General features: G+C 50.4%; 1 protein-coding gene across 1 annotated transcript in view; it reads left to right on the top strand.

Moving 5' to 3' along the window:
* The window catches only part of LOC118227492, a 39,287-nt gene that overhangs the window by 5,147 nt on the left and 8,053 nt on the right, over window positions 1-26,087 (top strand). Inside the window, exons 2-21 of the mRNA XM_035418012.1 lie at window positions 5,892-5,962; window positions 7,186-7,255; window positions 7,617-7,723; window positions 8,366-8,396; window positions 8,847-8,957; window positions 9,413-9,608; window positions 10,417-10,669; window positions 11,912-12,151; window positions 13,136-13,438; window positions 14,208-14,438; window positions 15,781-16,023; window positions 17,915-18,256; window positions 19,889-20,602; window positions 20,692-20,720; window positions 20,897-21,512; window positions 22,053-22,397; window positions 24,083-24,203; window positions 24,501-24,658; window positions 24,906-25,677; window positions 25,866-26,051. Coding sequence (XP_035273903.1) covers window positions 5,892-5,962; window positions 7,186-7,255; window positions 7,617-7,723; window positions 8,366-8,396; window positions 8,847-8,957; window positions 9,413-9,608; window positions 10,417-10,669; window positions 11,912-12,151; window positions 13,136-13,438; window positions 14,208-14,438; window positions 15,781-16,023; window positions 17,915-18,256; window positions 19,889-20,602; window positions 20,692-20,720; window positions 20,897-21,512; window positions 22,053-22,397; window positions 24,083-24,203; window positions 24,501-24,658; window positions 24,906-25,677; window positions 25,866-26,051 — 5,139 coding nt within the window. The remainder of the gene's footprint in view (window positions 1-5,891; window positions 5,963-7,185; window positions 7,256-7,616; window positions 7,724-8,365; window positions 8,397-8,846; window positions 8,958-9,412; window positions 9,609-10,416; window positions 10,670-11,911; window positions 12,152-13,135; window positions 13,439-14,207; window positions 14,439-15,780; window positions 16,024-17,914; window positions 18,257-19,888; window positions 20,603-20,691; window positions 20,721-20,896; window positions 21,513-22,052; window positions 22,398-24,082; window positions 24,204-24,500; window positions 24,659-24,905; window positions 25,678-25,865; window positions 26,052-26,087) is intronic.

The following is a 26,087-nucleotide window of genomic DNA, read 5'->3' as shown; positions in this document are numbered from 1 at the left end:
CCAGGAAGGTGCTGTGCGGACCCAGGCCTCTGTCTCTATAGATTCAGCACCTGAGGGATCCACCCTCATAGCAATGACATTCCACTTCCTGTTTCCTAGTTCCTGTTTCCTGTTTCCCTGCTTCCCTGGCTCTTAGCAGAGCCTGCATAATGAGCGAGGGGGTGCGATGTGGGTGCATTTGCTTCTTACCTCACCGGAGAGTGTTACAGCTCCTGCGCTTGCATGCGTGCGCTCATGCGGGCTCACTCGCATTCAAACCCGCGTCCAGCGTCAGCGCGGCTCTGTTTGAGAAACATTTGAATGGGAAATGGGCCGTCGCGTCGCTCCCTGGCTTTAGGGAGTGGTTGCCTGGCAGCGGGGAAGCAGGTGTGAGTCACAGGCCGTGTGCTTGCACAGCGCTCCTGTCACTCAAGTGGCATCTGAAAGCCCCTTTACCCCAGCTTCTCGTCTGAAAAGAGAAAAAAAAACACTGAATCCTCTTCCTGAATGTAAAGGTGTGAGAACTGCCTCCACTATTATAATAATAATAATAATAATAATCTCTGTTGGTCTCTGTTGTATTTAGTATTTATCAATTTTACTTACTTTACTTATGCTTATTTATATCAAACATTTACTAGAACTGTTGCACACATTAGAACAAATAAAAACAACCTAAGTAAATTTTTAAAAAGACATGCAAATTAGACCAAAGGAGTTGATAAAAGAACCTATACAAATGAATTATTTAAAAGTCAATTGTACGGGTCACCTTCAAAAAATTGGCCAAAATCCATTTCCTTTTACAGTAACCTCCAAACCTCTCACTTTAATCAGTTCTCTCCCTCATTTCATCCACTTTTTTAATGTCACCCCTTTTGTACTTTTCTTTTTTTCTTATTTATGTTAGTTTTCTTTTGTTGATATGTTTGTTTGTATTGTTTTGATATTTTTTTACGGGAAAGTGTTTTGAACACGCCCCTTTGGGCTTTTACACTTTCACTGGACATTTTTTTTCTCCCTAAAATTTATGTTTGGTGCTTTTATTATTTTCCTTGTACAAAAAAAAAGACAAAATGCTTATTTTAGTTTGTGAATGTTCAAGATCAAGACAGTATCAGGACGGATGGTTGTCCTGCTACACAGTCTACTCAAAAGTCTGATGGGGCGTTAGTCCCTACTTTGTTCAGTTTAAAGAGCTGCCTCTACCCAGCAGCGCTTGCAGCCGGTCTCTTATCTAACCAAGCCCAGCCCTGCATGGCTTCAGCCTTTTGGCAATGACAGCATGCAGGGCGATTTTACTGCAGGCATGTCTGTACTATTATTACCACTTTTAAACTGACAGCAGCAGTCTGGGTACTGGCTTTAGCAGAAGCTGCCTACACAGATGTTGATGACTAGTCTCTAGATTCTAGATCAGTTTCTATATTGGATTTGTGTGTTGATGACTAGTTTCTAGATTCTAGATTAGTTTCTAGATTAGTTTTTATGTTGGTTTATATGTCGTTTTTTTCTAGATTAGTTTTTTATGTTGTGTTTTTCATTAATAATTATCTCTGCTGTCTGTGAAAGACCTGTTCTTTTTGTGCTGATGGCGTTGTGCCTGCCTGGAATGTGTGTTTCAATGGCATACCAACGATGGCACGCACCCAAAAAACAAGAGAAACGGATGATTCTAGCAACTCCTGACGGTGTCATCCACACAGTGGTGGAATGACGGTGCTGTCCCGGGACCCTGAAAGGCCCCTTTGATGGGGGTGGGACGGTTACATGCTTCTGACTGTGAGAGCCCCTTCACTGCTGAAGTCCCCCCGCCCCCACCCCCCCCCCCCCAGAAGTCCAGTTGGGTCACAATGCTAATACTGATGCTAAACAACAATGCATTGCTAATAGCAATGCTGAACTACAGTGCATTGCTGACACTAATGACACTGAACAAAAGTGCAATGCTAGTGCTAATGCTAAACAACAATGCATTGCTAATAGTAATGTTAAATGATAATGTATTACTAATACTAAGGCTAAACGCTAAAATGCAATGCTAACACTAAAGAAAATGGTTTCCTGGTTGAGGAAAATGATTAATTTGTCGACGGTCGTCACTGAGAGACACCCTCGTTGGAGCTGATGCTCAGATGCAGTGATGTGTCTGTTGGATTTTATCTCTGCCACAGCGGTTTTTGAAAAAGCAGTGTCTCCGTGTGCTGTCATGCCAAGTTTCTGTCGTGTGATTGGCCAGCCTGTGAAATTCAGTCTTTTTTCTACCCTTCTGGGGTAAGGATCCCTAGGTAGCATTACATTACATTGCATTTACTTGGCAGACGCTTTTATCCAAAGCGACGTACAATAAGTGCATACCGCAGGTCATTGGAACAGCTACAAAACACGGGTTCGATAAGGTGCAAAACTCAGGTCCTCAGGTGACCTCACAGGCCAACCAGTGGCCCCACCGAAAATGGCTATGACAACAGTCAAAGGATCTTTTAAGCTCTTTTAAGACTCTTAAAAGAGTCTTCACGGGCAAGCTTTTGGTTCAGTGCTGGGGCCCAGGCACCCAGAATGTTCCAGTGTGGCCAGAGTTGAAGTGTGGGGGGTAGGGAGAGAGCGGGGAATGTGGGTTTGCAAGGGTAAGGTTCCAGGCATAGCTAAAATCAGAGGGGGGGTGGGGGGGGGGGGGGATGTGGCTGTTCCGTGAAGTATTCGTGTTACTCATCCTGTCTCACACGCACATGGTCCGCTCTTGGACACACTTTCCAAATGACCTCAAACATATCAAAAAAGTTGTACAAAACATGTGCTTTAGTATCGAGTTAAATAATTTAAAATGAACTGTAAAAGACAGTGGCAGGTTTGAGAGGAAAGGGGAGATCTGTACTCTTTTTTTTCTGTCCTGGTTTATATTCCTTCAGCCGCATGAATATGATGCCATCTATCAGTACTTTTCTGGAAGACTAGTCAGACAGGCAGTGATTTTGTTAAAATCTGCTTGTTATGAATACATATATATATCGACTTCTCAGAATCAATATTGGTGATATTTGTGAAGTGGAAAAGCCTGTTTTTGTGTTGGAAAACTCAGGTGGGTTTGTGTGAGGTCTCTCTTTGGGCCTGCCAAAAGGAAATGTTCCATTTATAGCTGGTTGCCAAGGAACAAGTAATTGCAACAGGGGTTTCAAATTTGACATCTCCAACTTGTGTGTCATTTTTACAGTGGTTTTTGATGCCATTCCCAACATTGTAAAGCTCTCATGTTGAAATCAAAGATTGAATTCACAGTTCGATTTTCACTTGGCAGGTGAGGGGGGGTGATGGTAGATTTTGTGGGGAGTAAGACTGTGTGTCTGTTTATGTGAGATTGTGTGCTTGTGTGTGTGGGGGGGGGGTGTGTGAGAGAGATGGTGGTATTCTGGGTGACAATGTGTTGGAGGAACATTGTGTGTTTGTGTAAAAGCATGTGGGTATCTGTGTGTGTGTGTGTGTACGCGTGCGCACGTGTGTGTAGCTGGGTGTGTGAATGTGACCTTTTAGCTCACCCGTGTCTGACCTTCTGCTGAGATGGCGGTGTGCTCTGGAGGCAGAAAGCCCAGTGTGTTTAGTGAGCGGCACTTCTGTCATGGCCTGGTCTCCCAGTGCTCCCCTCCCCCGTGAGGAGCGGGCATCTGTGATCATTTGTCAGCCTGACCCAGCATGTCCTGATACTGTAGCTGAGTGCGGCAGGCCTAGTACCACAGCTGTGTGAGGCAGGCCTAGTACCGCAGCTGTGTGAGGCAGGCCTAGTACCACAGCTGTGTGAGGCAGGCCTAGTACCACAGCAGGCCTAGTACCGTAGCTGTGTGAGGAGGTCTACCTAGTACCACAGCTGTGTGAGGAAGATCTACCTAGTACCAAAGTTGTGTGAGGTCTACCTAGTACCACAACTACGTGATGTGGCCTACCTAGTACCACATCTGTGTGAGGCAGGCCTAGTAGCAGTTGGGGGTGGGGTCTGAGCCTCTGAGCCCCCTATTCGTGTAGAGGGATAATCTCTGATCCCTGAAATTGTGCCAAGAAATGGTTTTCCTTTAGCTCTCTGCCCTGTAGGATGAGGCCTGCTGTATTTATTATGTTCAGATCAAAGATGCAACGAGAGTGAGACAAGACAGAAAGGTAACATTTTTATCAGAAAACTGTTTAATTTTAGAATGTCTCCTGTTTGCATCTTTGAGACGGCAGTTCTAGAACATCCAAGGAACATTCCAGAAAATTCCTTGCCTCCTCTCGTCTCTCTGCAGCATCCTTGCAAGCAGGGACTGGACTGAAACATGTGGGCTTCTTTCTGCTTCTGTGTGTGCGTGTGTGTGTGTGTTTTGGGAGTGTGTGTGTGTGTGTGTGTGTGCTGGTTGTGGGTATGCATGTGTTTCTGCAAAATGTGTGTGTGCAAGTGTATACATATGTTTTTACTTTGGGTGGGTGTCCATGTGTCCATGGGTTGTGTACCCATGTGTAAGTGTGTGTGTGTGTGTGTGTGTGAGGGATCACTTGTGCACACACGTGTATACAGTGTCTTGGATGGATGAGTTGAGGAGAGACATGTTACCCTCTCAGACATGGGCACACACACACATTCACAAGTACACGCAAACACACACACATACGCACGCACATGCACGCACACACACACACACACACACACACATTTGCAGACACAAGGACAGCAATTAAAAAAGAAATTAGTGGCATGATGATTTTTTGTTTCTGTTAGCGGCCCCCCCTCCCCCCCTCCCCCCCTCCCTTCCCCGCTCAGATCATCTTCCCCCCGTCTCCCCCGCTGCCTCCGCTCACAGCATATGTGAAAAGGATCAGCGGCCACCAAAGTAAATGATCCGGATTATGGGCTTACGCTGTAGAAGTGGACACGTTACTGAACCAGGCAGCCTTACACGAGCCGTCCCGTTTATGCCATCTTCGGTCAGATACCCTAGTAACCTAGTGTGTATTTCATACAGTAAGCGTTATAGTTCACGAGAGATACGTTCATGTTCGTGGATATAAAATACGCCATTGGCTCACCTGCAGGTTTGTAAAATGCCCTTGTGTGTTTCACAACTCCTTATCTTAGATCTCCTGAGTTTCCCCTTTCCCTAATAGCAGCTTAGAGTGGTGTTGGTACAGTCCAGCTTATAATAGTGGTACAGTCCAGTTTAGAATGGTGTTGGTACAGTCCAGCTTAGAATGATGTTGGTATAGTCCAGTGTGCTCATGCATGGCTCTATGCTCATTGGAAATGACACACTGCTGGACTTGCGGAAGAAGTTATGAAATATCGTAGACTGTTTCTCAGAAAGTTTGATCTGCGAAATATTTTAGATTATGGAAAAATGCAGTATTGAATTTTCTCAAATGCACTTTCATTGAGCACATGAAAGAGTGAGGATTCTGGATGAATCGAACATTCAACCTTCAACACCTTTTTTCCTCTCTTTGAAATTCATTTGGAGTCTGTTTTAGGAATCATTCATTTTAAAACTAACACCTTTCCTGAGGAATGTTTGTGCTTCACTTTGCTTCTGTTTTAAATTATTACACAATGTCTTCCACTTATTTACGTCAAAGAGTAGTGTGTGCCGCAACAGTGCCCTAATTCCTCACCTGTCACGCACCCCAAATTGCACCTGGTATGTTCCACAGATGCAGAAAACTATAAAATAAAGTCGATCTAATTTCACTCAGTATGGCAGTTGCGCCAGAGGAACTGGCAGAGAATCCATCTCGTGGCACCTCGCATGGTCCACTGGTCTCTGCTGTCCCAAACTTATAGCGCTCCTTGTCCTAGTGTCATCATTCTGATAAATATATATTTAAAAAAAAAAACATGATTCTCAATAATGAAACGATAAGAAGCTATAACTGATGTTTTTGTGTTTGAATTACAGGGGGTGACCGGCCGGTGCTTTGGTGAAAGGGATTTTAGGAGCAGCCTGGAGAACGGGATTCTGCTGTGCGAGTGAGTGCGAGCTGCTCAGACCTGACTGCGTAGTCATATTATCGTATTAATGAAATTTACATCTCCCGTTTAAGATCTACGTAGAACATTCTTCTAGAGATATGAACACTGAAGTTCATTTTTTCTCATCGATATGAGAGTATTTAAAACACGAGGACTTGTATTATTACTTTTGCAATTTTCCATTATGGCTGCTAAAGTGTACTGTGAAAGAAATGTAAAATACTAAAGGAAACCTTTGTTTTCAGAATGGTGATGTGACCACATGTGTTCTTTGGCTACAGGATCAATTTTGTGTGAATTTGAGTGTGAAGCTTGCTCATTACTGCCGAATCAGTCAAACCACATTTGATTGATTGTCTTTCATTGATTTCCTTAGAAGATTGACCTTGTTCAGGGAAACATAAAATTCTCACGGCTTGACACATTTATGTCTCTAACTAATTTGTCCAGATTGAATGTTGTGTTCTGGCAACCTCTATTAATTACTTTAGTGATGTTATGCTTCAGGGGCCAGTGTAGAGGGTGTTGGGGATGAAACAATTGTACTTGAGCTTGATCCAGTGGAGGTTAGCGCTGAGCTACATCTCTGTAAAGAGCGGTCCCAGTGAAGGTTAGCGCTGAGCTCCATCTCTGTGTAGAGCAGTCCCAGTGGAGGTTAGCGCTGAGCTCCATCTCTGTGTAGAGCAGTCCCAGTGGAGGTTAGCGCTGAGCTACATCTCTGTACAGAGTGGTCCCAGTGTAGGTTAGTGCTGAGCTCCATCTCTGTACAGAGTGGTCCCAGTGGAGGTTAGCGTTGAGCTACATCTCTGTACAGAGCGGTCCCAGTGGAGGTTAGCGCTGAGCTACATCTCTGTACAGAGCGGTCCCAGTGGAGGTTAGCGCTGAGCTGCATCTCTGTACAGAGTGGTCCCAGTGGAGGTTAGCGCTGAGCTGCATCTTTGTACAGAGCGGTCCCAGTGAAGGTTAGCGCTGAGCTACATCTCTGTAGAGCGGTCCCAGTGGAGGTTAGCGCTGAGCTACATCTCTGTACAGAGTGGTCCCAGTGGAGGTTAGCGCTGAGCTGCATCTCTGTACAGAGCGGTCCCAGTGGAGGTTAGCGCTGAGCTACATCTCTGTACAGAGCGGTCCCAGTGGAGGTTAGTGCTGAGCTGCATCTTTGTACAGAGTAGGAGGGACCCAGTGGATTCAGGGGTAAAGACACCTTCCTTTTCTGTCAACAGGCTCCTCAGCTCTATTAAACCAGGACTGGTGAAAAAGATAAACCGGCTTCCCACTCCCATCGCTGGACTGGTGAGTGAGTGAGTGAGTGAGTGAGTGAGTGAGTGAGTGAGTGAGTGAGTGAGTGAGTGAGTGAGTGAGTGAGTGAGTGAGTGAGTGAGTGAGTGAGTGAGTGAGTGAGTGAGTGAGTGAGTGAGTGAGTGAGTGAGTGAGTGAGTGAGTGAGTGAGTGAGTGAGTGAGTGAGTGAGTGAGTGAGTGAGTGAGTGAGTGAGTGAGTGAGTGAGTGAGTGAGTGAGTGAGCGAGCGAGCGAGCGAGCGAGCGAGCGAGCGAGCGAGCGAGCGTGTGTGTTCATGTATGCGTGCGCGTGTGTGTGTTCATGTATGCGTGTGTGTGTGCGAGTCGCTGTGTAAAGCCTGTTCCCCTCGGTGCAGGATAACCTGTCTCTGTTTCTGCGGGGATGTGAGAGCCTGGGTCTGAAGGGCACTCAGCTGTTTGATCCTGGAGACCTGCAGGACACGTCCGTGCGAGCCAACCTCAGGTCAGTCTGTAAGTCTGCTGTCTGTCCATCCGTCTGTCTGTCTGTCTGTCTATCTGTCTGCCTGCCGGTCTGTGTGTCTGTCTGTCTGTCTGTCTGATTTCACCTCTTGGCCAGGGGTGGCCAGCCTTGGTCCTGGAGACCCACAGTGGCTGCTGGTTCCATTGATACTCAGCACCTCATCGTCCATTAAGGCAGCTGCTCTGTTTACTCACCTCTTCTGGTTCTGTGGCTTTCGCCTGATTGAAAGCCACAAGTCACCTTGTGACTCTCCTTGGTCAAGGTGATCCACCCCTGCTGTAGGCTATAAACGTACAGTACAGCAGCAGGATCAGCCCACACAGATATCTGCCTCTCATAATCAGCCACACAAAGATCTGCCCCTCAGGAACAGCCCACACAGACATCTGCCCCTCTGGATCAGCCAGGGTCAGCAGAGCAGAGTGGCTGCTGCTGAAGTCTGCTCTGTGTCAGTAGGCTCCAGAGACTTTTGTTTTCTCTGGTTTATTGTCCGTATTTTACAGACAGACAGACAGATGTGTTTATGTATCTCATATACCTCTTAGTGCTGTTGTTTTTTGTAGTTTACCTCTGGCAGGCTCTGTGTCTGTCTAACCGATAACACATTCTCTGTCTCCTACTTAGGGGCTCAGACTGCAGCAGAAAGCTGAAGAATGTAAGTGAATTCTCCCTTTCCCTCTCTCTCTCACTCCCTCCCTCCTTCTCTTACTCCCTCCAGCTTTCTCTCACTCCCTCCCTCCCTCCCTCTTACTCCCTCCTGCTCTCTCTCTCTCTCCCTCCTTCTCTTACTCCCTCCTGCTTTCTCCCTTCCTCCCTCCTAGTGTATGTTGTCCATGAGCACACAGCTGAAACATGATGTGTTCTCATCAGAATACATCATTGTGCCCTGCTACTGGAGCCTTAAATGTGAATGTTTCTGTTTTCCCCATTTCAGCTTTTGAAGAAAGGTGCAGAAAGTGAAGTTTTTTTTCAATGGCACAGACACACATGTATCATGGTTTTAGACGTGCTGTTGTATCAGTTCTGTAATGTAGTTTTACGTGAGTGACCCATTGGAGGGGAGAGCACTAAATAGAAATACTGAGTGATGTTTACTGGTACGCAGGTTTTAATCACGATATACTGGCTGGGGAAGGCGGCTCAGAACAGCACAGAGTACAGCGGGCCCACACTGGACCTGAAGGTGTTCGAAGGGCTGCTGTCCCAGATGAAAAAGGTAGTAGATTGTGTTTCGAGAGAGAGACTGAGAGAGAGAGTATGTGTGTGTGTACCTGGGCTGTCGGATGTAGCGTGAGATTTCTGTGAGCTAAAATGATTCCAGAATTAAGCAGGAGATCTGATGACTGCATATTTCTGTTCCATACTCCATTGTGTGTGTGTGTCTGTGCACGTGTGTGCGTTTGTGTGTGTGTGTGTACATGCATATTTGTGTGCGCACGTGTATGTATGTGTGTGTGCTTGTGTGTGCGTGTGTGTGTGTGTATTTGTGTACGTGTGTATTTGTGTGCATGCGTGTGTGTGTGTGTGTATGTGTGTGTGTCCACGTGCGTGCGTGTGTGTGCGTGTGTGTGTGTGTGTGTCCATGTGCGTGCGTGTGCGTGTGTGTGTGTGTGTGTGTATGTGTGTGTCCACGTGCGTGCGTGTGCGTGCGTGTGTGTGTGTGTGTGTTAGGAGTCTGAGGACACTGAGAACCCGAAGAGGAACATTGGGGACAGCGGTTACATAGACGGTTGTGACGCGGAGCGCAGTGATTCGCTCTCGCCCCCTCGCCACGGGCGCGACGACTCCTTCGACAGCCTGGACTCGCTCGGCTCGCGCTCACGGCAGACCCCCTCCCCCGACGTGGTGATCCGGGCCTGCAGCGAGGGTATGTACTGCCCCCTAGGGAGCATCCCAAACATGCGCACACACACACGCGCACACTCTCTCACACACATGCATACGCATACGCATACTGCAGTAATGGTATGTACTGCCCCCTCGAGAGCATCCTCACACACACACACACTCACACACATGCACACATGTACACGCACACATACACACGTGCGCACGCACATGCATACGCATACTTCAGCAATGGTATGTACTGCCCCCTAAGGAGTATCCTATACACGCACTCTCTCACTCACATGCATACACCCCCCTCCCCTGAGAGCAGTATGGTCGCTGGGTCTGAGACTTTGTAGATTCTTGAGGGCCTTAAAGTTCTTCCTCTCAAACGCACACTGATGCTTTGCGTGAGAACACCATCTCTCTTAAGGGAACCAGTGTCGTAAACACACAGGTAGCACAGCCTTGATAAGAGGCCCATTTCACTCACCAAGTCCCTCTGTCAGTGCACTGTGTGCCCTCTGCTGGATGAACATGGAACTACAACACACTGTCATTTTTCAGGAGACGATTGCCCGTTTGTTGGCGCTATTTTCGCCACCAATAATCTTGCCAACATCCACGGTATAAAGGCAGGAAGGCGTGTGTTTCCAGGGCCTGGGATGGAGTGCTGCTGGAGTGTAGTGTTTTTTTTACTGTACGCTTGCCCCTGTGCCTGTACCGGTGTCTGCCTAAGCAGAACAGGAAGTTGCAGTGCTTGCAGATGCAGGGTTATGTGATACATGTTTATCGGCAGTGTCGCTCTCCTGCTCCCACCGCCCCGCCCCCCCAAACCCCCCCAGGCCGCGGCAGCGACTCGGAGTCCGACGCGCCCCCCCGGAAGCTTCCGGACGTGCGGAAGGACGACATGCTCACCCGCCGCACCTCCAGCAACGAGCCGCGCTCCACCGTGCCCTTCAACCAGTACCTGCCCAATAAGAGCAACCCCGGCGCCTACATCCCCACCCCCCTGCGCAAGAAGAGGGCGGAGCGGGAGGAGGGGCGGGCCGGAGGAAGCACGGCCACCTCCCCTACTGGGGGAGAGAGACCGTTCAGGTAACAACCCCCCCCCTGGCCGCACATACACACATAAAGTCAGACACACATACACACACACACGTACATGCACACATGCCTGCGCTCACACACACACACACAATTGCCACTGATTTGCTGGTATTCATATTTCTCAGCTGTAAAAGTTAATGATTAAATCAGAAGGCTCATCTGCATTTATCTTGATCAAACCATGCACTTTCAGGTGACTTCTTGCTTCTTACAAACACACATACTAAATAAATACAAAAATACTTCTTATCATGTCAACCAACTGTTTAATTTGTCCAATTGCATCCTTGATTGTTGGAAATTGGGAAAGGTTGTGTGTGAAGTCTGTAAGGAAAAAGACGCGGAACAAGACACCCCATCTCTGTACACACAGCTGTTCCCCCACCTGTCTCCTCTATTGAGTTATGGTGAGGCATTGTCGGGGCGGGTGCGATTATACGTGATTATACACCAGTGTGAAGCTGGGGGGGCGGGGAGTGGGGTGTGTGATCACACCACAGTGTGGCGCTGGTGGGGGGTGGGGTGGGGTGGGATGTGTTCATATGCCAGTGTGGCACTGGTATCATGGCTGTGTGGCAAGTACTGCACTCACGTGGCCTGTGTTAGCTGTGTAAATATATTGGAGGTATAAACAAGGTTGCCATTATGTGCCTGTCTCTCCTGCTGTTTTAATCGGGGAGGCCCTGTCTCTCCCTCTGCTGTTTTAGTCAGAGAGGCCCTGTCTCTGTCTCTGCTGTTTTAGTCACGGAGACCCTGTCTTTGTCTCTGCTGTTTTAGTCAGGGAGGCCCTGTCTCTGCTGTTTTAGTCAGTGAGGCCCTGTTGCTGTGTCTGCTGTTTTAGTCAGTGAGGCCCTGTCGCTGTCTCTACCTGTTTCAGTCAAGGAGGCCCCGTCTCTGTCTCTGCAGTTTTAGTCAGGGAGGCCCTTTCTGTGTCTCTGCTGTTTTAGTCGAGGAGGCCCTATCTCTGTCTCCACTGTTTTAGTCAGTGAGGCCCTGTCTCTGTCCCCGCTGTTTTGGTCAGGGAAGCCCTGTCTCTGTCTCTGCTGTTTTAGTCAGGGAGGCCCTGCCTCTGTCTCTGCTGTTTTAGTCAGGGAGGCCCTGTCGCTGTCACTGCTGTTTTAGTCATGGAGGCCCTGCCTCTCCCTCTGCTGTTTTAGTCAGGGAGGCCCTGTCTCTGTCTCTGCTGTGTACCATGTGCACCATGTGATCTGCATCATGTGACCTCCCCAGCCACCCTGAGACCATCCTGGAGGAGGGTTCTGTGTTGAAGGAGGGTCAGGTCCCGTTTAAGAGGCTGGTGGGGCCAAAGATAGAGGCGGGACACGTCCGGCAGAAAACGGTCACCTGGGGCGGGGAGAGCCGGGCAGAGCCAGGCCCGTGGGAGGGGCAAGAGGAGCAGGAAGTGCGCAGGATGCAGAAGCTGGAGAAGGCGGGGATCCGCGTACTTCCTGCTACCGTCCGCTACAGCAGGTCAGCTGACACTGGAGTTAAACTGGCTTTGCTAACCCCACGCGAGAGCCCACGTCTGAACCCCCCCAAACCCACACCCCCTTAACCCCCCTCACGCCATCCGTGTCTGCAGGTCACGTGTAGCTTTTACTCCAGCTTGCTAAAAGCGTGTTTTCTGCTTGAGCGTGAGTTTGAGTGCGCCATGTGACACTGGCAATGGTACAGGCCTTGCAGCTTGTGACAAAAACACATCACGTGATCACATGGAGGCTGTACCACCTGCTCCTTATCAACATCTGATAGATATCAGTGGTGATGTTTTTATCCTGGAAGCTTTTCAGGTGGCCTCTGAAGTTTGGATGTTTACTGTCGTATCAGGTATAATTAAAGAGAAAAAGACTATAGAAAGCTGATATACTGAATAATGGCGATGATTGTTAATATGCTTAGGAAACCTCTCAATAATCATCGATATGGCTTATCGCTCAGCCCTGAGTTGATGGATATTCACGTGCTTGAGGTGCATGTGCTGTAGTTTAACATAAATATGTCTGCCTAAAATACCACATCATTATAAGATGCATCTCAGGCGGTGCCTTTTCTAATCCAGACTTGGCTTAGTATCACATTAGAGATTGTGTAGGTGCTTATTGCTCTGTTTGAATGTGGACAGTAATGATTTGTGGTTTGAATGTGGGTAGTAATGATTTGAGCTTGAATGTGGATAGTAACGATTGTGGTGTGAATGTGGGCAGTAATGAGTATGATTTCAATGTGGATAGTAATAACTGTGGTTTGAATGTGGGCAGTAATGATTCTCGTAATCTCTAAGAAAGGGCTTGTCTAGCGATGCTCCATTTCTGTATGTGTGTGTGTGTTTGTGTGTGTGTGAGCGAGAGAGAGAGATGTGAGAGAGACTGTATGTGAGTTGCAGTAATGCTGGAGGCGCGTTCTCTGGAGCCGGTTGTCATGGCGATGTTAAAGCAGCTTGTTTTAACGCTCCAGCCTGAGACACGTTGCGGGGGAGGAGCCAAGGGAGGAAGCCCCGCCCCCCGTCCCCAGCATCGTCCTGCGCAAGGACAACGAGTTCCTGAAGCTGCAGCCGGAGCACGCCTGGGACTCCGAGGAAGAGGAGGGGGAGGAAGGGCGCCGGCTGCCGGACGTGCAGAAGGACGACCTGGCCTCCCGCAGGGCCAGGGCGAGCCGGAACGCTCCCAGGGTGCAACACTTCCTGCCCTCGGCCTGCAGCGGGCGGGACCGGGAGGAGTGGGAGGGGATCCGGCGGGCGTGGCAGCAGGCGGCGCACAGGTCAGCCACCGGCGCGGCGCGGCGTGGGGGCGGCGGCTCTCTCACGCGCGCGGACCGCATGGCATGCGTTTTCTAACGGAACGGCGTGTGCGGGAACTGACTCTAAACACCACTAAACACCCCTGAGACCTCCTGTCTGCTCGAGCCTGCAGCCCTGACTCAGGTGTTGGATGCATTTCTGCTGTGCTTTAACATGGAGGACAGTGATTGAAGCTCACCCATACTGCACCAGGGTTTCTGTGCTGTGCTTTAACATGGACGACAGTGAATGAAGCTCACCCATACTGCACCAGGGTTTCTGTGCTGTGCTTTAACCTGGGGGACACCGAATGAACCACACCCGTTCTGTACCAGTGGCTCTGTGAGGTGGGGTCCAGCTGCGGCCTGGGTTTGCCTGTGATGGACAGCTCGTGGGCGGTGCTCGCGTGTGGAAGGGACTCCCTGATTGGTCGTTGCTTGCTTTCGCCCTGCTCTCACTGCTTTCGTCCTGTTTCACCTGTTAAACTCTTCCCTCCTGCTGTGTCTGTTCTTATGCATTTTATTTTTCTTTGCTCTTTCTCTCCTTTTGTGTTTTCCCCACCGCTGTCTTTGTTTGCCTTGCATTGTGCTGTGTGTACGTGTATGTGTGTGTGTGTGTGTGTGTGTTTGTGTGTGCGTACGTGTGTGTGTGTGTGCGCGTGTGTTTGTGTGCATGTATGTGTGTGTGTGTACGTGTGTGTGTGTGTATGCGTGGGTGTATATGTGTGTGTGTGCATGCTCTACACCCCAGTGAAAGTGAGGCCCCCACCACCCCCCGTAAAGAGAAGGAGGAGCAGGAGGAAGTGGGGCTGGGGGTCGCCCCCCAGGCCCTCCCCAACGTGGAGAAGGACGATCTGTCCCGCAGGAGAGTCCAAAGCAGGCCCCTCCCCCTCAGAGACCCCCTGCAGACCTTTGTGCAGGCCTCCATCACCCCGTCCGACCTGGAGAAGTGGCAGCGCCTCAAGATGACCACCGAGCCCAGGTGCCTCCTTGCTCCACAGTGACTGTATCCCATAATGCACTTCTAGTGAACACACACCCACACGCTTTCCCACGGGGAGCACTTTCCAGTGTTGCGCTTGTGATAAAACAGCAAGAGAGGACAAACGCACTCCCAACAAGTTTCTGGCTTAAGGTGCCGTGTCTGCGCGTCGTATTGTGAAATGAAGACTAAAGACGCGTGCTGAGAACCTGTTTAAGTTAAATGATCACTTTTTGTTTGGAGCACTGTGTTCAGATTTCCCTCTTCTTCTGTGAAAATGGAAACACCAGACAATTGTAAAAAAAAAAGAGGTGCGTTTTTCTGGTTTAAAATGGCCGGTGTTTGTTCTTTCCCGTTTCCGTGCGTCTGTGCTGTTTGGGCTCGTCGTGGTAAATGTCTTGGAAAGCCCAGCGATCTGGTTGTATGGCAGAGAAGACTGGGTTGTATTATTTGCAGGGAGTCTGAGCTCTCCTGGTTTCTGGGGGTCACACTGGAATGGTTTGGCCTGCTGTGCTTTATGCATTACTCAGTGGCAGTTGCAGCATTTGGACTCTTGTACTCCTGTGGAAAGTGTCTCCCATTGCTCAAGTGGTCAGCTTGTTAAAACCCCCATATTGGTGTGTGGCAAAATACTTTAGACCAGTGATAACCATCCCTGTTTCTGAAGATCTACCATCCTGTAGGCTTTCATTTCAACCCTAATTTGGCACCCCTGATTCTACTAATTAGCAGCTCAACAAGATGTCTAGAGTTCAATCCTAGAGGATGGGAGATTTCCAGTAACCGGGTCGGTTACCACTGCTTTAGATCATAATCACATTTGCATTTTACGTTTTAGGCATTTAGCCGAAGCTGTCCTCCGAAGTGACTTACAATATGTACAGAAGGAAAAAAGGCCTAGATTCAGAAACCACAAACAACACAAGTAGGGATTACTGAGAGTGAAATTTTTGAGCTTTAACGCCTTGGCGATGGGTAGTCATTACAATTAACACCTTGATGAGGCCTGAAAGAAATCTGCCTTTCTCTCCCAGGTGCTGGGAGGTGAGATGAACCGTGTAAATTTTTATTTTTTTTCTGAAACATATATACTTTCTATATGTGCGTCAAGCATAATATGGCTGTATTATATATATATATATATATATATATATATTTATATATTATAGCGGTGTCCTGTAATATCGCTACCAGGACCTGTTTGAAGCATAATAAATATTATATCATTTAATATAATATTGCTTCCTGATGCCATCGGCTTTGCTTGTGGCCTGCATGGTTGCCACGGTGACCCCTCACTGTTTTAAGCAGAAGGACTCGTTTGCCCTCACGTGTGCCGTAGTGAGACCCCTCCCCCTGAGACGTCCCACGCTGCCCCCCGTAAAGAGAAGGAGGAGCAGGAGGAAGTGGGGCAGGCGGTCGCCCCCCAGGCCCTCCCCAACGTGGAGAAGGACGATCTGTCCCGCAGGAGAATCCAAAGCAGGCCCCTCCCCCTCAGAGACCCCCTGCAGACCTTTGTGCAGGCCTCCATCACCCCGTCCGACCTGGAGAAGTGGCAGCGCCTCAAGATGACCACCGAGCCCAGGTGCGACCCCACCCTGCCACACCAGCGCCCCAAAACTCCCAATGCCCCCAAACTCGCCAGTGCCCCAAACCCCCCAGTGCCCCTAAACCCCCCATCACCCCAAACCCCCCAGTGCCCCCAAACCCCCCAGCACCCCAAACCCCCCAGTGCCCCCAAACCCCCCAGCACCCCAAACCCCCCAGTGCCCCAAAGCCCCCAGCGCCCCAAACCCCCCAGTGCCCCCAAACCCCCCAGCACCCCAAACCCCCCAGTGCCCCCAAACCCCCCAGAGCCCCCAAACCACCTAGTGCCCCCAAACCCCCCAGCACCCCAAACCCCCCAGCACTCCCAAAGCCCCCAGTGCCCCAAAACACGTCAGGACTTCCAAACCTGCCAATACTCCCAAACTCCCCAAATCCCCTGACCCTGCCAACAGCCCAGAACTCCCAGACAGGCCTGTGCAGCCTAATTACTGTAGAGCACTGGTAGAGCAGCAGACACAGGTAGAACAGCAGACACAGGTAGAGCAGCAGACACAGGTAGAACATCAGACACAGGTAGAACAGCAGACACAGGAAGAGCAGCAGGAACAGGTAAAACAGCAGATGCAGGTAGAGCGGAGTCTGGGGGTTGCAGTGGGAGTTTGCAGTAGAGCAGTGTCTGGGGGTTGCAGTGGGATTTTGCAGTAGAGCAGTGTCTGGGGGTTGCAGTGGGATTTTGCAGTAGAGCAGTGTCTGGGTGTTGCAGTGGGAGTTTGCAGTAGAGCGGTGTCTGGGTGTTGCAGTGGGATTTTGCAGTAGAGCGGAGTCTGGGTGTTGCAGTGGGAGTTTGCAGTAGAGCGGTGTCTGGGTGTTGCAGTGGGATTTTGCAGTAGAGCGGAGTCTGGGGGTTGCAGTGGGATTTTGCAGTAGAGCAGTGTCTGGGTGTTGCAGTGGGATTTTGCAGTAGAGCAGTGTCTGGGGGTTGCAGTGGGATTTTGCAGTAGAGCGGAGTCTGGGGGTTGCAGTGGGATTTTGCAGTAGAGCAGTGTCTGGGGGTTGCAGTGGGATTTTGCAGGTAGAGCGGTGTCTGGGGGTTGCAGTGGGATTTTGCAGGTAGAGCGGTGTCTGGGTGTTGCAGTGGGATTTTGCAGTAGAGCGGAGTCTGGGGGTTGCAGTGGGATTTTGCAGTAGAGCAGTGTCTGGGTGTTGCAGTGGGATTTTGCAGTAGAGTGGAGTCTGGGTGTTGCAGTGGGATTTTGCAGTAGAGCAGGGTCTGGGTGTTGCAGTGGGATTTTGCAGTAGAGCGGTGTCTGGGTGTTGCAGTGGGATTTTGCAGTAGAGCAGAGTCTGGGTGTTGCAGTGGGATTTTGTTTGGCTAAGCGTAATTATTGGTCGGCCGTGGCTTTGATGTCTCCGGAGAGCGATTTCTGCAGCCTTTCCCCAGCCTTTGGCTGCCAAGGAGACTGCTGTCAAGGAGACCACTGTCAGGGAGACTGCTGCCAAGGAGACCACTGATTCCAATGTCGCTGGAAGGTGACATGCTTCTGTGCTGTGTCTCCGTTAACAATGGCTGCTCGATGTGGCAGAATGAATGTTTCCGGCAGTTCTGGTTGTTGGCCAAAAGGCTATGTGCTAGCGCCGCATACCAGAGATATTAGTGGGCCAGCCGTGACGCCCCATCCGTCAGCAGTATTCAGTCATTGCTCTTATTTTTTCACAAAAATGCTTCTCTTGCACAGCGTTTTGCTGGAAAATGAAACCCTGTGAAAGTCTTTGATAGGAAGTTCCAAGCATTTCGTAAACCTGCCTTGTAAGGGTTTTCAGTCAAATGTAAATTATGTTGACGGGGTGAAGCACTGGGTGGGCATTAATGCTGAATTTGCCTGCCCTGTGCCCCACCCCCCTCCCCCTGTGCTGCTGTGGGGGTGCAGCGAGGAGCCCCCTGTTTGCCAGGCCTGCCTGGAAAAGGGCACCCTGCCCCCCGCCATCCGGGCCGAGACCGCGGAGCAGGACGACCTGGCGACGCGTCGGGTCCGCGCCCAGCGCAGCAGCGCCCCCGCTGGCCGGCAGCGCTTCGTGCACTTCGGCCCCGTGACCGAGATGGACCAGAAGTGCTGGGAGAGGCTGAGCATTGCGCGGCCGGGGCAGGAGGAGGAGGAGGAGTGGGCGGGGCCGGGGAGCGAGGCCCAGACCCTCCGCCGCCTCCTCGCCTCAGCCGCTGTGGCCACGCCCACTATTGGCCTGAGCTCCCAGCTGACTGAGAGGCCGGCCAGGTACGGCCAACATGTGCTGTGCTGGGCTATGGTGCATGTGCGCATGCATATGCAAACAGACCTGTATGCACACAAACATACACATTCACATATGCATGCAGACATGCATGTATGCATGCACACACATAGATATAGATGTGCACACACTCATGAAAACAGACCTGTATGCACGTATACACCGTCACAGGCATGCAAACATGCACACAAACACCATTGGGCACACATGCATGCACACAGAGCAGTATGTATGTATGCACACAGACACATGCGTGCACAGACACTTAGGCATTCACACATGCATGCACACACAAATATACATGCACACCGGTGCACTTATGCACACACAAATGCAAATATGCATGCACACCCATGCATGCACACAGACACGTATGCATACACAAATGCATGATTGGCATAATTGTGTCATGTTCTGCTGTCCTGTGCTGGTAACAGTTGCACTGACCAACCCTGGCAGACTGAGCTGTGACTGTGTGTACGTGCATAAAGCATCTTACCTGACTGCTCTGGTGTAGATGAATGCACACACCTGTATACATGCACACAGATGCACATATGCATGCATGCATGCATGCAGTCTCATATGCATGATGCACACATGCACATAGACCCACATATCCATGCACACAGACATGCACGCAGGCACATAGGTGCGCGCTCTGGAACCGAGTCCTCTATTTGCAGTGAATCCTCTGCATTGTGACACGTTCTTTCTCTGGCACAATTGTGTCATGTTCTGTAGGCCTGTGCTGTTCCCTGTTGCACTGACCAATCCTGGCAGAATGGGCTGTGCTTGACTTGACCGTACATGCTGCATCTTACCTGCCTGTTCTGCTGTAAATGCAGCATCTTACCTGACTGTTCTGCTGCACATGCACTGTACATGCAGCATCTTACCTGACTGTTCTCTTGTACATGCGGCATCTTACCTGCCTGTTCTGTGGTACATGCAGCATCTTACCTGCCTGTTATGCGGTACATGCAGCATCTTACCTGCCTGTTCTGCGGTCATTGCAGCATCTTACCTGACTGTTCTGTTGGACATGCAGCATCTTACCTGCCTTTTCTGCGGTACATGCAGCATCTTACCTGCCTGTTCTGCGGTACATGCAGCATCTTACCTGACTGCTCTGCGGTACATGCAACATCTTGCCTGACTGTTCTGTTGTACATGCAGCAACTTATCTGACTGCTCTGTTGTATGTGCAGCATCTTCCCTGACTGTTGTGCCGTATAGATCCCTCTCATATCCAGTGCTGTTTCTCTCTAGATTGAGCATGTCATGTGTGTTATCACTGAGGTCAACTGGTCCCCACACTCCAAAAATGCAAAACCAAAACTGTACTGGCATCGGTAATACCATTGTAATACCATTTTATTTCTGCCTTTTGCATTTTGCATCGCTTGATTTACTTTTGAAGTTAGTGAATTTGTGATGGTGCTTCGTATGAATTGGTGGCAGGTGATGCTCGTTGTGAGTTGGCAGCAGGTGATGCTTGTTGTGATGGTGACCGAACGGCTGTGTGCAGACGTCCGTCCCTCAGTCTGTCTGCATGGTCAGTCTCTCACTTTGTCCGTGTTCCCTCTCTGGCTGTGGCCCACGGTGGTCTGCAGTGCTGGGCTGAGCGACAGGGAGCTGGCCTACCTGCAAGCTGCAGGAGGCGGACCAGACCTAACCTCACCCTACGAGCTGGCCTACCGGGAGAACGAGGCTCTGGACCAGAAGCTGGCCCACTACAGAGAGCGTGAGGAGGAAGAGGAGGAGGACGAAGAGGCTGGAGAGAGGGAGGGAAAGCAGCCTGACCTGGAGAAAGATGACATGCTGGCACGAAGGACTGGGGCTTTCCAGAAGCAGAGTGGGGGCCCCTCCTTCAGCAGATTCCTTCCACAGCCGGTGTCCCACAGGGGGGTCCTGCTAGTTTCCCCCAATACCAGGGCTGAGGCCCTGTCAGACACCCCTAAAACCAAGGCTGAGGCCCTGTCAGACACCCCTAAAACCAGGACAGAGGCCCTGTCAGGCACCCCTAAAACCAGGACAGAGGCCCTACTAGATACTCGCAAAACCAGGACAGAGGCCCTACTAGATACTCGCAAAACCAAGACAGAGGCGCTGCCAGATACCCCTAAAACCAAGACAGAGCCCCTGCCAGACACCCACAAAGCCGGGACAGAAGCCCTGCCAGATGACTCAGAGAGAGAGCCTTTCACGGATAGCTCTAAAAGTTGGGGGAAGATGAACACCAGGAGACCCAAAGCCAGACAGGAGCTCAGGTGGGATGAGACGACGTTCATACACGTGCTCGTCATTAACGCGTGTGGTGGAGTGCAGTGATTAATCAGACTGGCTTTGTGGAGGAGAGCATGTTCAGTTGATGTACAGGTAAATGAGGAATCTCTTTTCGATGTGGCTAGTTTAGTGGTAGGACGGCAGTGTTGCGAGTCACTGGTGCGTCGCATAAATGAACCTGTGAGTTTTATAAAGGCGCTGAGCTGAAGGTGTCACATTTCGGCCTTGCCCTTGTGTGGTCTCCAGCAGCTGATCATTTAGACTGTGATCTTAAGTGCGTTGCTTAATAATACTGTAATCATTTTCAAGCTTCTCATACAAAGAATTTGCTTAAGGTGAGAGTGATCTAAACTTCCAACGTAAACTATCTCGTGATAAACACCCGAGACTGGTCTGTCAAGCCTTTTTTTTTTGGGGTGTTTTTGCATGGTGGAAAAAGAGTGATGGGCGTGCCTCGTGTTCCAGTCTTTGGCTCACTGTCCTTGGTATGTCGTTCCATAGTGTTGCCACGTCAACGTTTCATCACCCAGAAACCCAGAACGTAATGCTGCATCTCCCAGGACCCCGGAAAACAGAGCATCATCACTCAGACACCCAGAAAATCAAGCGCAATCACCCGGACCCCCCGAAATATGTGGTTGCCTCTGCCGCACCTGTTCCTGGAGTAGCAGAGGTGGTCCACGTGACCGCTGCCTGCCTGGACAGTCCTGACGACCGTGGCGATGATGATGCTGATTATAAAGAAGAGGGCCTTCCAGATTTGGAGAAAGATGACATGCATGCTCGCAGGACCGGAAAGTTCCAGAAAGCGCCAGTCGGCAATGTTACGTCAACCTTTAACCTTTTCTTACCTGTGCCCGGATCTGTGAAATTCAAATCTACACCTACGCCCGCCTCCAACCCCTTGTCTCCGTCCATCAGTCCCGCAAAGCCAGAGCAAGACACGCACAGGTCAGAGGAAATGGCTCCTCTTTAAATTCTGTGTTTTCGTTTGTGGGGCAGTGCATGTTGAGGTGTGTATGGGACTGTTGATGTAAGCAAGTCGTTTCTGTGATGCAGGTCTCATTGGCTCTTTAGGTTTTCTTGAACACTGATTCAACTAAAAGAATGAATGCTGTTTTTTTGCTGTAATCTCTTCCCTGAAATTTTTTGTGGAATTGAAGGTCCACTCACAAATGAAACCATAGCTGCCAATGCCAATGCCATAGCTGCCAATGCCAATTTTAGTTCAATTTTCTGTCAATTATTTTTTTTTCTGTTTTCTTTTATGGGGGGACATACGGATGAACATACATGACTGTTTTGTTTGTGCAATCCGCTGTTTTCTTATAGTTGGCTATTTGAATATTTTTTTAATTTCTTGTTTTTCCTGCGTATATCTTAAATGTGCAGCCTACTTCCCTAGCTAACCCCCTCCTCCCACCAAACGCCCAACCCCCCAACTGCCCCCCCCCCACCCACCCATGTGTAACTGAGTCATTTTCTTGGCAGTAGCTCAAGCACCTTCTCGGCAGAACTATACCGCCCACCCGTCACAGCTGCTGCCAGGACAACGGCTACCACGACAGCCTCCGTCACCATGACGATCCCTGCGGCCGGCGCGCCCGGGGAGAGTCCCGATGCCGGGGGGGAGCAGCGCCCTCTGGTGGCCTGCCGAGGCACTGACACCGTCACCCCCAAACTTGCGCCCCACACCCTCTCCCCAAAACACACCGGCGCCACCTCCGCACCCCCCCTGCCCCCCTCCAGCACCCAGCAGGGCCAGGCTGGGGTGCAGCCGGTCAAGCCGTACCGAAGACCCTCCTGGTTAGATGATGATGATGACCTCCCCCCAATGTGAGACCCCCCATCCTAAGACCCTGTGATTTCTATGGTGTTTATGGTAGCGTCTACGTGTTTAAGCCTCGCCCAGAACCCAAGTCTTTTAAAGGCAGCGAATGCTACATGCTAATATCTCTCTTCCACCCAAGCTGGCTTTCACTGACCTTGTTCTTATGCTGGTAATGGAATATGGACTAGATTTCTAAAAAGAGAATTTTTTTTCTACGCAGCAGTGTGAGGCAGGCCTGGAGTTAGGAGGATCATACTGTGAATGAAAGAATGAAAAAATGAACAAACTGAATCAGTTTTTCATCCCATTTATTCTGCACGGATACTAAAAATGCACTTGATTTGCGTATTAATGCTTATTTATATACAGCATGTGCGTTTACTTATTTTGGTTTTTGGAGAATAGATTGTGGATGGCATCAGTATTCCCACTTATTTTATACTGTTTGACTCCTTGTCCTGTTGAACTAGATGCATACAGAGCAACAGACCAGTTGTACAACTTTTAAACCCAGTCTAATGGCAGTATAACTTCATGTGTTTTGCTTACTAACGATAACGGTACAGCGCATTCTGAGTCTGATTCTGTGAGTTTCATTCTGAGAGTCTCATTCTGTGAGTCTCACTGTGTTGTTCAGGAATTGTTTCACCCTAGGTCTTATTTACTGCTGGATCTGCCTGTATGTATATTGAATGTGCCATGCTTACTGTAGGAAGCATCTATGCTGGGAAGACCATTAGCTTTTACCCTAGCAGGCTAACAGCTCTCCTGCCCAGGTGTCATCCCTACACCTGGACCCTCTTCCCCAGGACCTGTGTGTCTCTGAGTTCTCCTCTGCAGATTTAACCCCGTGTTTGAGTCCTCTTCCCCACGCAGTCTCATCCACAGCTATGCCAGCATCTAACCTCTCCTGTAAACAAACCGCTCACTTTATTTACTCTCTCTGCTGCGGAGCGCGAAATGCATCCATGCGTCTCTGTTGTGTAATATGTGCCTTAACCCCCATGCTGCACTACCTTACTCCATACCACAGCATCTTTATCAGCCGCTCCTCCAGAATTCCCATGAATGATGTCCACTTATGGATATATGCTGGTGGACGTGTAAAATGATCCTAATGCAGATATTTTATGTGAGTGGCAGGACTTCTTTGCAGGATATATGCTGATGTAAATACCCACTCGTGTAATGTGATCCTAATGCAGATATTTTATGTGAGTGGCAGGACTTCTTTGCTGGGCTGGGCTCTGCTGAGTTTCATATTACAGTGAAAGTTCAGAAATGCATATTCTCCTCAGGCTCCTGGTTGGTTCTTTGGTGCAGATAACATTTTTACATTTGCAGATAAATGAGGGCACTTATGTCATTTATTAAAATAATTTATTTGTTAAGTAATATTCATTGAACATCCACGAACAGTGAGGTGCCCCTGGCTGGAACGTCTTATTCCTTGTTAAGCTCTGTGCTCTAAGCTCAACATTTCCATTTTATCGGTTTCCTCTTTTATTCTGGTCTATCGCCTGCCGTTGAAAATGCAGAAATGTATGAATTAAGTATTATTTCTGTATTGTCATTTCTCAACAACAAATGGGTGGTTTCCCAGATGACTGTGCCCCGCCCCCCACCCCACCTCAGAGTGTATGTGAATGTGACCGTTTCCTGTTTCCCGTGTCCCGTTTCCTGTTTCCAGGAGCGTGAGCATGACCGACATGCGCTGCGAGGACGAGGCCCAGCCGCTCGGCGACACACGGCAGGAGCTCATGCACAACCAGTACAACAAGCACAGGGAGGACGAGAACCAGTGGCAGGACGTGAGTGCGCCACAAGAGGGCGCCATCGCCCCAAAAGCCACTGTGTTATAACCTAGAGAAACACACACAACATGGGATTAGACGTGGGGTCTGAAAGACTTTCAGTGTGTAACAAATACATGTTCTGTTTGCAGATATATATATATATTAGAACTGTTAGGACTTACTGTGCAGAAATTAAGAAGATATGCCAGATTGAATGTGAGAGATGTTCCTTTAACTGTGATAGGGTGTGTAAGCAGAGGCACGTGAGATGTTCAGGTGTGACTGGCGGGGTCCGTGTTTCTGGAATGGCAGGACCTGGCACGCTGGAAGAACCGCAGGAGGACTGCTGCTCAGGACCTGATAAAGAAGGAGGAAGAGAGGAAAAAGATGGAGAAGCTGATGGGCGGGGACGATAGCGCGTCCCAGCGGAGAAAGAGCATCAAGACCTACAAGGAGATTGTGGAGGAAAAGTATGAGAAAACGGCATATAGTGCCCCTCTCACTGTGTGTGTGTGTGTGTGTGTGTGTGTGGGTGTTTGACCCTAATCTCTGTGTGAATGCGGTCTCAGTCAGGCCTTAGTCTCTATGTAAATGTAGTCTCATTCGGCCTGTAGTCTCTGTTTAAATGCAGTCTCGGTCAGACCCCAGTCTCTGTGTGAATGCAGTCTGGGTCTGCTCATGGCTGTGGTCTGACTGTGGTCGTATTCCTCTCCCCAGGGAGCGCAGAGAGCAGGAGCTGCGTGAGGCGTACCGTAGCGCTCGCACCCCCGAGGAGGCCGCGTCCGTGCTGCACCGCTACGCCCTGCGCTACACCATCAGCGAGGCCGTCCTGGAGAAGCTGCAGCTGCCCAAAGCCACGGACCCCGCTGGGACTGGCCCCGCCCCGTCGCCTGGCCCCTCCCCCGTGTCAGGCTCCGCCCCGTCGCCTGGCCCCTCCCCCTCAACAGGCCCCGCCCCATCACCTGGCCCCTCCCGCCCTTCAGGCCCCGCCCCGTTGACTGGCCCCTCCCCTGCGTCAGGCCCCACCCCGTCACCTGGCCCCTCCCCCGCATCAGGCCCAGCCCCGTCGCCTGGCCCCTCCCCCTCAACAGGCCCCACCCTGTCGCCTGGCCCCTCCCCCTCTACAGGCTTTGCCCCGTCGACTGGCCCCTCCCCCGCGCCAGGCCCCACCCTGTCGCCTGGCCCCTCCCCCTCTACAGGCTTTGCCCCGTCGCCTGGCCCCTCCCCCTCTTCTGGCCCCGCCCCTTCCCAGACCACAGACTCCTGCACCGTGACCACTGCCCTGACGCCCAAGTTCTGCGCCACACTGGAGACTGTAACAGTGGGCCCCCAAACTCAGACTAAGGCCCCAGCAGTACAGGCCTACTCCCTGGAGCACGCCCCCAGCCACGCCCCTACCCGCGCCTCCCACAGCAAGCCTGTGCCTCTTCTGAGTCCCAAACCGTACGTCCAGCCCACAAGCGCACAGATGAGCGTAAAGTCAGTCAAGGTGAAGCCCGAGTGTGTGGTAATGGGCAATAAAAAAAATATGCAACCTGTGGTCTGTGCGTGTGGGTGTGCAGGAGTGTGTGTGCGTGTGTGTGTACGTCCTGCAGGTTGAATGGGATGTGTGTGTGTGTGTGTGTGTGTGTGTGTGTGTGTGTGTGACATGCTGACAGGATGTGTGTGTGTTTGCAGGCTGACGGGATGGTGCGGGTTAATGGAGAGACGGGGGAGCCGTGCAGCAGAGTGGAGGCCAGTGTGCAGGGCGTTAGGGCGGAGTCTCTCTCCCCAGTACAGCCTCCTACCGCCCAGAGGAAGGACACGCCTCCCAGTCACCCTGAGCAGGAAGCCCCGCCCACACACCCCAGGACCCTGCCCACAGTAAGGACTGCAGATTATACACACGTACACACAGCT

Source organism: Anguilla anguilla, chromosome 5 (assembly GCF_013347855.1).
Source record: "Anguilla anguilla isolate fAngAng1 chromosome 5, fAngAng1.pri, whole genome shotgun sequence".
NCBI classification, from domain to species: domain Eukaryota; kingdom Metazoa; phylum Chordata; class Actinopteri; order Anguilliformes; family Anguillidae; genus Anguilla; species Anguilla anguilla.
This window is presented reverse-complemented; position numbering and strand designations above follow the sequence as displayed.